At 44.6% G+C, this 12428-nt stretch overlaps 1 protein-coding gene across 4 annotated transcripts in view; it reads left to right on the plus strand.

Moving 5' to 3' along the window:
* The window catches only part of Ninl (ninein like), a 137830-nt gene that overhangs the window by 120477 nt on the left and 4925 nt on the right, over positions 1 to 12428 (plus strand). For all 4 annotated transcript variants that reach the window (XM_029555057.1, XM_008851175.3, XM_017802730.2 and 1 more), the window contains 4 exons: positions 6574 to 6732; positions 7430 to 7543; positions 8481 to 8624; positions 8931 to 9044. In XM_029555057.1, the coding sequence (XP_029410917.1) occupies positions 6574 to 6732; positions 7430 to 7543; positions 8481 to 8624; positions 8931 to 9044 (531 nt within the window). The remainder of the gene's footprint in view (positions 1 to 6573; positions 6733 to 7429; positions 7544 to 8480; positions 8625 to 8930; positions 9045 to 12428) is intronic.

Consider the following 12428-nt stretch of genomic DNA (forward strand, 5'->3'; position numbering starts at 1 on the left):
GGAGAAAAGGGGCTGAAAAGATGGCTCAGTGGTTAAGAACACTGACTGTTCTTGCAGAGGACCTGGGTTAGATTCCCAGCACCCACATGGAGACTAACAATTGCCTGTAACACCAGTTCCAGGGGATCCAACGCCTTTTGATCTCCTTGAGCACTGCATGACACAGGTGCACTTACACACATGCAGGCAATAGACTCATTTGTAATGAAATGCTTCTTTTAATTAAAATAAATAAATAAATAATAAATAAATTTAAAAAAAAAAGATAAAGTGGGAAATTGCTGGAAATTTCAGGATCCTGGTGAGGCTCTGAAGGCCCCTCCCTACGTTTACAGATGTCTCAAATGTTGAGAATTGTGATGATTTGAGTGAGGAATATCCCTCATAGGCTGCAAGTATTTGGATTTGACCCAGTTGGTGGTGGTTTTAGAGGTGCAGCCTTGCTGTCACTGGGGTGGCCTCTAAGATTATGTAGCCTTGCCCATTTCCAGTTTGTCTGTCTGCTTTCTACTTGAAGATGTGAGCACTCAGTTTCTGCTCCACCTTCTGCCATGCTTCTCCTGCCGTGATGGACTCATCCCTCTGCAGCCAGAGGCCAAATAGACTCTTCCTTCTATAAGTTGTCATAGTCATGTTTTTTATCCCAGCAACAGAAAAGTAAGGTGGCATTCCATTTCCTGTCAGTCTGTCTTTGCTTCTCAGGGCCACAACATTTCCAGAATTACAGGTGGCTCTTGTATAGATTGTCCCTCTATTTGAGATTGTCTGATGGTTAGTTGTGATTGGTATCAGTCTTTGGCAGGGACAACCCAGACTATTCCTGATTTCACCCTTAAGGGACACAGTAGTTCATCCTCTTGCTGATGATGGTCACTTTCATTGCTTGAGTCAGGTGGTGTTGGATGAACCATCCCACAGTAAAGTTACTTTTCCCTTTGTAACAAATTACTGTTTCATGAGGAGAGACTTTAATATCAGGTAAACACCCTGTTTTTCACCCAACCTTCACCTGTGAATTCTAGCATCCTCTGTTTCTTGGTGGAGTCAGTTAACAGTTATAATGGTGGTCAGATGGTCACTGATCCCATCATTTTATTAGGTGGCTTTTATTACTGTTGATTTCTTTTATTAACTAGGATTTTCCTGTGTAAAGGCTTTCTGTCTATCGTGTGTGTGTGTGTGTGTGTGTGTGTGTGTGTGTGTGTGTATGTGTATGCGTGTATGCCACCACTCGTGTGGAGATTAAAAGATAACTATTGGGACACCTCTCCTTCTACCATGTGGGTTCCAGGGATCAAACCCAGGTCATCAGCCTTGGTGGCAAGTGTCATTACCCCACTGAATCATCTTGCTGGCCCAGTGCAAAGGCTTTCTTCTCCCCATTTATTCACCATGTTATAATATTGCTATTTGGGGTCTGGCACCTTCATTACTGACTGTGATGCTCAGCTTAGCTAGTGGGAGTCCTTCAAGATGACTTCTGCATTCTTTTGTATGGGTCCTGATCATTATTTTGAGCAGTTCCTTTCTGGCACCTCAAGAATCTGGTTCCTCAGATTCTCCAGCCCCAGAGTCAGCCCTGAACCAGCCCCTTCTCCAAGAGTTGCAGATGGTGTCTTCAGGGACCAAGATCTGGGCACTCATTGGACTCAGTGCTGTGAAGTGTGTGGCTTCCAAGTGCTCTTAGTGGAGATAGCCAGGGAGCATGTGTAGGTGTGTGTGTACCTAAGCATATGCATGTCTCCATACTGAAAACTGAATTCTTAACACTGCAGTTCCCACCCATTATCACAGCAACAATTCTAGCTGTCTCTTTTCTATATTTGTGACTATTTCTTGAACAATAAGGCCCAGTTTTCATCATTGTCTGTTATTTACCTACTGTTACATCAGTGTCCCTTTGGGCCATGTGTAAATGCCCTCCCCGCCCTGTGGACACTGACCACCCACACTGGCTCTCCTCTGCTCCCATGTGCAAATGTCATCTGTAATTAATTACCCCTACTTAATGGTTTTTGGACAGAATTATTAAGGAACAAGCACACATGCTGAACCATTTCATACTTGATGCTTCTAGTTTTGTTTTTTTGTTTGTTTGTTTGTTTTTTGTCTTTTTGAGACAGGGTCTCCCTGTAGCCCCAGCTGTCCTGGAACTCACTATGTAGATCAGGCTGGCCTTGAACTCACAGAGATATGCCTGCCTCTGCCTCCCAAGTGCTGGGATTAAAGGCGTGCGCCAACACGCCCGGCCATTTTTTAACTGGTGTATAAGAACTGTGCCCAGCACTCAGGAAGCAGAAGCAGGCAGATCACTGTGAAATCAAGGACAGCCTGGTCTACATAGAGAGGTCCAGGCCAGCTGAGGCTATAGGGAGACCCTGTCTCAAAAAGACCAAAAAAAAAAAAAATCATACTTCCATACGTGATGGTGCATACCTTTAGACTCAGCACTCGGGAGGCAGAGGCAGGAGAATCTCTGTGAGCTTCAGGACAGCCTGGTCTACATAGTGAGTTTCAGGACAGCCAGGGCTAGATAGTGAGACCTTGTCTCTAAAATAAACCATAAATAAATAAAAGATACGTACATATGGGCTGCCATTTGATGGCTTGACACATGTATGTTTAAATCATGTTAAACAAAGCTAGCTCTTCCAACATGCATTTTTGTGTGTATGTGTATGTACTGTATCCATATATGTCCACATGTGTGTAATATGCTCCCCCATGTATACTCATGAGGAGGCCAGAAGTCAACTTTGGGTATCTTCCTTTTGGGCTCTACACTTCATTTATTTATTTATTTATTTATTTATTTATTATTTATTTATTTATTTATTTATTTTGAGACAGTCTCTCCCTGAACTTGGGGGTTTTCTGTTTCAGCTAGCCTGGCTGGTCAGCAAGCAGCCAGAATCCACCTGTCTCCATGGGGTTACAGATAATACACACTTCACCCAGCTTTTTACATGGGGTGCTGAAGAACTAAACTCAAGTCCTCATGCTTAAGCAAGCACTCCATTCACTGAGCTATATCCCAGCCTAGCACATAACATTTCTTTTAAATTTTTTTTCATTTATTTTATGTGTATGGGTGTTTGACCTGCATGCATGTATATGTGCATGCCTGATGCTTATGGATGCCAAAAGAAGGCATTGGATCCCCTGGAACTGAGTCATGAATGGTTATGAGCTCCTATGTGGGTGATGGGAACCAAACCCACATCCTTTGCCAAAACATCAACAACTGAGCTCTCTCCAGCCCCACATATATCATTTCTTTATAATGAAAAGATTAAAAATCTTTTCTTCTAGCTTTACTTTTTTAAAAAAATACATTTTTAAAAATTTATGTGTGTTAGTGTTATGCCTGCATGTAGGTAGGTGCACCCATGTCGTGCAATGCCCACAGAGGACAGAAAAGGCTGTTGGATGCCCTGGAACTGGAGTTACGGACAGTTGTTAGCTGCCATGTGGGTGCTGGGATTCAAACCGAGGTCTTCTGCAAGAACAGTGTTCTAACCACTGAGCCATCTCTCCAGCTCCTTCTAGCTTTTCTGTAATACAGTATCATTATTGTAGCTACCATGCAGTGCAATAGAATATGGGAGGCTCTTACTCCCTATTCTTTTTGTTTGTTTGTTTGTTTGTCTTTTTGAGACAGGGTCTTCCTGTAGCCCCAGCTGTCCTGGAACTCACTGTATAGACCAGGCTGGCCTTGAACTAACAGAGATCCGCCTGCCTCTGCCTCCCAAGTGCTGGGATTAAAGGCATGCGCCACCCCATCCCTCCCTATTCTTATTTATTTAAGATTTTTGTATTGACAGTAGACTCACATGTGGTTGAGGAAGTACAGGGAAATTTCTTAATGTGCTTTGTTCAGCTTCCTCTGCTAGTAACATAGACTGCCATAAAAGCCCCACAGACTGAAGGCTTGACCAGCAGACAAGGATCTCTCACAGTGCTAGATGCTGGAAGCCTGAGACCAGGTTTCAGCAGGGTTGGTGTCTCCCAGTGCTCTCTTGGCATGTAGGCAGCCATCTTCTCCCTGTGTCTCCACATGGTCATCCCTGTGTGTCTGTGTCTTCACCTCCTCTCATGAGAACTTCAGCATCACCTCCGTTATTCTTAAAGATCTTCTCTCCAGCCAGGCATGGTAGCACACACCTTTAGTCCCACTCAGGAGGCAGAGGCAGGAGGATCTCTATGAGTTCAAGGCCAGCCTGGTCTACATAGTGAGTTCCAGGCCAGCTGGGGTTATGGGGAAACCCTGTCTCAGAAAGACCAAAAACAAAAACAAAAACAAAAAAAACCACCACTTCTCTCCAAATCTAGTCACACCCTTAAGGTGCTGGTGGATAGGATTTCAAGATTTTTAATTTTGGAAAGGACACACCTCAGCCCTTAACAGATGTCACAGCCAAGATACTACTAATATTGAGACTGGAGAGGTGGCTCAGCAGTTAAGAGCACTGGCTCTTAACTCCATAACTCCAGTTCCAGGGGATCAGATGCCCTCTTCTGACCTTCTCAGGCATTACATGTACACGATACACATATATGCAGACACAACATACACATAAAATAAATAATTTTTTTTTTGGTCTTTTTGAGACAGGGTCTCCCTGTAGCCCCAGCTGTCCTGGAACTCACTATGTAGACCAGGCTGGCCTTAAACTCACAGAGATCTGCCTGCCTCTGCCTCCCGAGTGCTGGGATTAAAGGCATGCACCACCACACCTGGCATAATAAATAATTTTTTTAAAGTTTTAGAGAGACTAATATTGATAGGATTAGACATATTTAGATTTCCCAGATTGTGTATGTCTGTGGTCTGGGTCCTGTACAGATTGATCATCTGTAGGCTTTGGTGTCCTTCAGAGTCATGTTATTGGTGTTCCCCATGTTCCAGGAGTCCCTGTTGCTCTTTTATTGCTGCACTAACTTTGCCAAAAGTGTTATTAAAAGGTGTTGGATAAGTGAAATCATGCAAAATATGGCCTTTAGGAGGGTTGCCTGTTTAACATGCATCACAGTTCTCTGGGGGAATTATGAGGACTCTACCTGGATCAGTAGTTTCTCTTTATTGCTGAGTGGCATTCCATGGTAGAGCAGTGGCCAATTTGTCTTAACACAACTGAAAGGCATCTGGACTGGTTTCAGTTTGGGGCTGTTATCGATAAAGCTACTGTTAACATTCCTCTATAGGTGTTTATAGGAAGTTTTATTTCACTGGGATAAATGCCCAAGCCTGCAGGGATTGACTTTATGGTATTACATGTTTAGTTTTAGAAGAAACTCAAACTGTTTCTAGAGTTACTGTAATATTTTACATCTTTGACAGAAATTATGCATGATCCAGTTTCTCTATGTCCTGCTGGCTTTGGGGATCTCCACTGTTTTTTTGTTTGTTTGTTTGTTTGTTTGTTTGTTTGTTTGCGATGTGTGTGTGTATGTAATTGTATTCATTGTACAAAATGATGGGTTTCATTATGACATTTTTTTGAGACAGGGTCTCTTGTAGCCCAGGCCGTCCTCAAACTTGATATGTATTTTAGTATCACCTTGAACTTCTGATCCTCTGCTACCACTTCCCTAGTACTGGGATTGTAGGTATCACCACCATGCGTGGTATTATGGGGTGTTGGGAATCAAACCAAGCACTTCATATGTTCTACAAGCACTCTACCAGCTGAGCTACAGCCCCAGCCCTCATTATGACATTTTCACACATGTATATCATGTACTTTGCTTTTTCATACATGTATGTATATCATGCAGTTTGCTTATGTTAACTCTTCTTTACCTCCTCTTCTCTTCCAGCTGGTCTCCTTTCTCTTCCCAAATAGAACCCCTTCTTTCATGTGTATGTGTGTGTGTGTGTGTGTGTGTGTGTGGCGATAACTGGAGGCATGTAATTAAATATATATATAAAATGTCTAGATTCTACATGTGAGAGAAATACACAGTATCTGGCTTTTTGAGTCTAGATTATTTTGCTTAACATTTTGATCTCCAGTTCTATCTTCTGCAAGTGATCTGCCTACCTTCATCCCCCACTGCTGTAATTACAGCTATGCATGGCCATGTCTGTCTTTTACATGGATGCTAGGGATCCAAAATAAGGCCTCATGCTTACACAGAAAGCATTTTACCCAATGAGCCATCTCCTCAGCCCTATTTAATTAATTTTAAATTGTTTTAATATATTTTAGAAATCATCTTGGAGGGAATGAGAAAGTTAAGACATTCAGAGGAATAGTTTAGTGACTGCCTCTGGTGGCCTGGGTTGTCTCTTGTCTTCTAGAACAGAGCAGGGCTTCTGATTCTCAACACTACTGATGACTGAGGCTGCATTGTCCTCTGTCCTCTGTGTACAGGTCTGGTGCCTCTGCCCACTTGATCAGCACCTTCCTCTTGCTCAGCATCAACAGCCTAAAAACGTCTCTTAAGAGTTGCCAGATGCTCCCAAGGAGAAAGGCCATCCTTGATAGGGGAACCTTAGAAAGGATCTGAATTGAGCTGCTGTTTAAAAGCACTTTTTAAAAAAATCTGTTTTAACTCCTTTTGCGATAGACTCAGAAGTACAAGAATGAATTGTCACAGCTCAGCTGCAGGATCCTTCAGCTGGTTGGGGACACTTCTGTTCACCAGGCCCAGAAGGAGAAAAATCACATTGCCATCCAATTGTTGATGGAGAGGCTGGAGACGGCAAGGTGCCGGGAGGAACAACAGGTTGGGGCCTGGCTGCGCCACAAACCTTGGGGGCTGGTTGGCCAGAGGGGCCATTGGGTGGTGGAGGATCAGCAGCAGGCCAATGGGCACCCCCCAGTGATAAAGAAGTAAAGGGCTTTCAGGAAAGCCCTGGATAAGTGGGTGAACTTGAGCAGCCTTGGTAGGATCTAGACAAGGTAGCAGAACTGTTTTAAATCTGATCATGGGATAGTGAATTGGTGCAGCTCTCCCAGAGTATAATATAAATCAGGAGCTTTAGTAGTGTCCATGTACTTCAGTTTTATAATTTTGCCTGTGAGAACTATGCTAAGAGCATTATAGATTTAGCTGGAAGTATTTTTATTGATGTACTCTCTGTAGTAGCAAAACAGAACTGTAATCGATTTGCATCATCAACAGCAGGTGAACTGAGTAAATGATGATACAGACATTAGACTCTAAGTTCGAATAACAGTGGCTGGGAAATTTCTTGGTCCAGTAAGGAAGACAGCACTGCAGGACATGGTATGCTTTCTGAATCTAGCTCATGAGAGATGTACACTTGTGGAGAAGACAAAGTAAAAGAATTAGGTGTGGGCTGGGGCTTACAGGCTCAGAGGATATTAAAATTTTGCAGGTTTTTTTTTCTTTGGTATTTTCTGGTTTCCATTTCTGTGTCAGGTTGCTTGTAACTGTGAAAATGATTTTTTATAAATAGGGTGATAAAATCCAAAAACTTGAAGTTGAACTTAAACATGTGAATGAGGAATGCCAACACTTACAACTGTCAGAGTCAGAGCTGACAGAAAGCCTTGAAGAAAGTCGAGACCAGGTGGGTAGGGGAGGTGGTTGGAAGCACCTGGTCTACTCCCAGGCCACAAGAAGTGTTAACAGTGATCTGACAGCATTGCTATGACTCGTCCAGCCCAGAGAGGTTACTGGGCCAGCCAGATGCTCCATAGCTGGGCCAGGTACTCACCAGTCCAAGGGGCCTTCATTTCCTGTTTATAACATAGTCACATCAGCCTTGTCACAAATAGGATCTCCTGCTCCTGTCCGAGGGGCCTCAAAAGTAGAATGAGGCAGCTAGTTCTATCAAGCTACAAAGAAAGTCCTGTGTGTTTCAGATGAAGCATCCAGCATCAGATTGATTGAACTTATATTTAAATATTACCTCTACTTGCTTGATCAAAGGAATTGGCTCAGTTTTGCCTAGTTTAATAGTAATAACTGCTTACAACCATGTTGGGCTCTGTAGTTTTAGTCTGCTGCATGGTGGGGGACTCCGTGCTGCTGTCAGTTCCATTCCTGCCCCTAAACCCCTCAATACCCTTTATGTTAATCATATTCTACGACCTGAGCCATCACCAAGTTTCATAACTGTCAACTCCGCACATAAAGGAGAATTACCTAGAGAGGCCAACATGAGTTGTACTTTACTTTGGTCCCATGAACAGACTGTGTGTGCATGGGACACTGAACAGAACAGAACTCGATCCTGCTGTGCATCCAGCATCACAGATCAGAACACGTGTTCTCAGGTTGCCATACACAAGCTTTCCCTGGCCTGTTGGATGGCGATGTGGGAGCTAGGTTCTGAATCTCTAAGGATTGCTGTACACACAGGCAGGGCTCCCAGGACCAGGAGTGGGCCCTTCATCCTCTCATTGGGGTGGCCTCAACACAGAGAATAATGCACTAGCACTTTTCCCTGTGTCTGCTAATGACTCTGCTTCTGTCAATCATGCCAAAACTCATCCTTCTTGCAGCTGCACAGTGTCCACCTGAGGCTGGATGCAACACAGTCTCAGCATGGCCAGATCATCCAGCACCTACGGGAGCAGATGAGCCAGCTGCAACACCTGCTTAGCCTCAAGGAGGAAGAAGCGAGGTGGCAACTAGATGCACAGCAGGTGAGAAGGGGATGTGCTGTTCTGGCTGGCTACTTGGGAGAGGACACTAAGAACAAGGAAGCTGGGACAGCATGGATATCTAGAAGATGCTGAGGGTAGACCAGGGACAAGGTGAGCACAGTTGCAGAACAGAAAGCAGCCAATCCTGAAGGCCCCTCTAGCCAGGGCCCACAGGTCCTCCCAAAGTCAGTCTGTCTTTAGGTCACACCATCATAGTCAAACCACTTTACCTTAGACAGTTTCTACTTTAAACAAGCCCAGAGGCACCTTTGTGAGTATAAACACTGGTATGTAACCTACATACAGGAAGAATACAAGCAACAGCTGCAGAACAGGGATGAGCAGGTAGAGGAGGCTGAAGCACGGCTGTGCAATGTCGAGTGGCTGCTACGGGAGAAGGTTCAGGAGCTAAAAGAACAGGTGAGTGCAGCCTCTTTCCCTTTCTCCACTGGCTTCTCTTCCCATGGCCCAGGGAGACTCTGCTCCCAGAACCCAGAAAACCCATGTGGGGTTCATTCAGAACCACTGGATCTGGGGGTCTGTCCTAGCACAGGGTAGAGGATACACACGTCTTCTTTAGATTAGTGATTAAAAGCAATTCAGGGGAGACTGACTTCTGAATGCATGTCATACCTCATCTGTGCATTGTGCCAAGATTGTTGTTGCTGTCCTCTTCAGACACTATTCCTTTATTTCTTGGCTTGTTGGTCAGTCAGCAGATATCCCCTGTCCACACTAAGGACTTGCTATTGGTGAAGGCTATCTCATGGGTCTCACTTTGGAGGTAGAGACAGAAACCTTCAGATGGCACAGGTGACCTGCGCCATAGTCACACTCTGAAGATCAGAGAGAGAGGAGAGGCATGCAGGGCCACTCAGGGCATGTGGTCCCCAGTAAGAGCCAAGTAGACTTTGGAAGGCCCTTTGCTCACTAGGTGAGACTGTCCTGTGTGTTAGAGGGCTGAAGGCTAGCTACACCCAAGTTATAGAGTGGCATAAAAAATACATCTTAGGGGCTGGAGAGATGGTTTGGCAGTTAAGAGTACTGTCTGTTCTTGCAGAGGACCCAGGTTCAATTCCCAGCACCTACATGGTGGCTAATAACCATCCTTAACCCCAGTTCCAGGGGATTTAACACCCTCTTTTGACCTCCATGGGCATTGCATGTAGGCAAAACAGATACAAATAAAATAAAAAATGAGTCAAAGCCGAGCATGGTGGGGCATGCATGCCTTTAATCCCAGCACTGGGAAAGCAGAGGCAGGCAGATCACTGTGAGTTCAAGGCCAGCCTGGTCTACATAGTGAGTTCCAGAACAGCTGGGGCTACAGAGAGACCCTGTCTCAAAAAGACCCCCCCCAAAAAAAAAAAGTCAAAAGAAATTTTTTAAGCACATCTCTGCCTGTGCTGTGCTGGGAGCCCTGTAGAAGGTGTGTGGCAGGCAGAGCAAGAGCCTAGGCAAACATCCTTTAGATGGGACCAGCTATGGTATGCTTCAGGGCCATGGAGGTTACCATAGATCACAGAAGTGGATGGAGAGTACAGGTAGGCAGAGTCTGTCATGTGTCTTATAGGCTAAGGTCAGGAGATTGAGTTGTATGGACTCCAGTTTGAAGCCACTGAAAGATAGCAGGAGAATGATACGATCTATATTTTCAGTGAAATCACTCTAGGGAAGAAAGCAAATTGGGAGGAGCAAAGACAAATAGAAAACAGGTATAAAAGAGTGCGGTATGGTGGCACAAGCCTGTAGTCCCAGCACTTGGGAGGCAGAGAGGAAGATATGCTACAGGTTCAAGGTCAGTGTGATCTATATAGTTAGCTCCAGTAAAGCCAGAACTATACAGCAAGGCCATCTCAAAAAAGACCAAAGGAACAAATTAAAAAACAAAAACAAACAAAATCCAACAGAGCCACTACTCCCAGACCTATAAAGGCTGTGTTCTAACTCAGGGGGTAAGAGTGCATACAGGAGGACAGGCAGAATGTATGCTGTGTTGGTATGGCACAAGACACAGATCATGCTGGTGCCAGTTGAGAGACAGCTGGCTAGACACGGGTGGGGCTGGCCCCATGCCAGCTCTCCAGGGGTCAATAGTGAAGTAAAAGTCCAAAGAAATCATTTCCTTCTGTCATAGCCAAGTATGGTTTGGTGTATCTGATGGATCCTAAACTAAGTCTAGGAAAAGCTAAGCCTTGTCTGCACAGGCTTGCTGGCTATGAGGAAGTTCCAGTCCAAGTCTCGCTATGCAGGGCCCTCTTCACTTTCCTTCCTCAACCCCACGTCTCTCCTTGAACTCCTGTCATACTGTGGCCTCTTCCAGCCACCCTCTTATACTTGCCCTCAATTTATCTCTTGCCTTTAAAACCTTACTTCTAGTTAAATCCCATAATTGCTACACACCTCACACTCCTACTCTGCTGCTCCCTTGCTATGGGGTCCCTTCCTGCCCTCTGACAGCTCCCCTAACCTCTCAGCTGTGACTCTGCTATTTATCTCATGGGAGACCCTGCTCATGCCCCTTCAACCTCTTGCTACCTGCATCCACTCCTTCCTTCTGCAGAAATACTCTTCACATCTCACCCTTAATGCCAGCTTCAGCTTAGACATCCAAACCCAGCCACTTCTCTCTTACTTCACCTGCTTCTAATTGGCTTCCTGTGTCCTCCCTAATCTGTGCTCAGCTCTGTAGCAGAAGCCAGCCTTCAAATCACAGCTGTCTCACCAGTGTGGTGGCTCACACCTTTAATCCTAGCATTCAGGAGACAGAGGCAGGAAGATCTCTGAAATAGAGGCCAGCCTGGTCTACATAGCAAGTTCATGCCAGCTGCGGCTACAGGGAGACCCTGTCTCAAAAAGAAAATAAATAAATAAATAAATAAATAAATAAATAAATAAATAAATAAATAAATAAATAAATAATCACAACTGCCTTAGTGAGACTTTGTCTCAAAAAAATGAAAAAACAACAAACTACAAGGCCAGGTGTGGTGGCATACATCTTTAGTTCCAGGTTTGCTGAGGTTCTCTGTGAGTTTGAGGCCAGCCTGGTCTACATAGGGAATTCCAAGCCAGCCAGGGCTACATAGTGAGAGGACCCAGGTTCAATTCCCAGCACCCATGTGGCAGCTCACAACCCAGAACTCCAGTTCTGGGGGATCTGATGCCCTCTTCTGACCTCTGTGGACATTGTACAACACAGGTGCATGTGCACTTGCATACATGCAGGCAGTACACTCATACACATAAATTTAAAAAATTTAAATCAATAAATAATGTTTTAAAGGGCTGGGAATATGGCTCAGTCAGTAAAGTGTGGGAGGCAGACACAGGTGGATCCTAGAGTTCTCTGGCTACCCAGGTATAGACAAATTGGTGAATTCTAGGTTCAGTGAGAGACCCTGTCTGAAAAAAAAATTTTTTTAATGGGGGCTGAGAGAGATGGCTTAGCAGTTAAGAGGATGTGCTGCTCTTTCAGAGGACCCAAGTTCAGTTTCTAGTACTCCAGCTCAAGGGGATCCAAAGCTGTGTTTGGATTTGATTTTCATGGGCGTCTCATGCACATGCCCACACAAAGACACAAGCATTCACATAATTTAAAAATAAAATTTAGGGCCTGGAGAGATGGCTCAGTGGTTAAGAGCAGTAGAGGACCCGGGTTCAATTCCCAGCACCCACATGATGGCTACGAACCGTCCTTAACTCCAGTTCCAGGGGAATCCAAAGCCCTCTTCTGACCTCTGCAACATTGCATGACACGGGTGCACTCACATACATACAGGCAATACACTCATACACATAAAA

This window comes from Nannospalax galili, unplaced genomic scaffold, assembly GCF_000622305.1.
Source record: "Nannospalax galili isolate Female #2095 unplaced genomic scaffold, S.galili_v1.0 scaffold1626, whole genome shotgun sequence".
Classification (NCBI taxonomy): Eukaryota; Metazoa; Chordata; class Mammalia; order Rodentia; family Spalacidae; genus Nannospalax; species Nannospalax galili.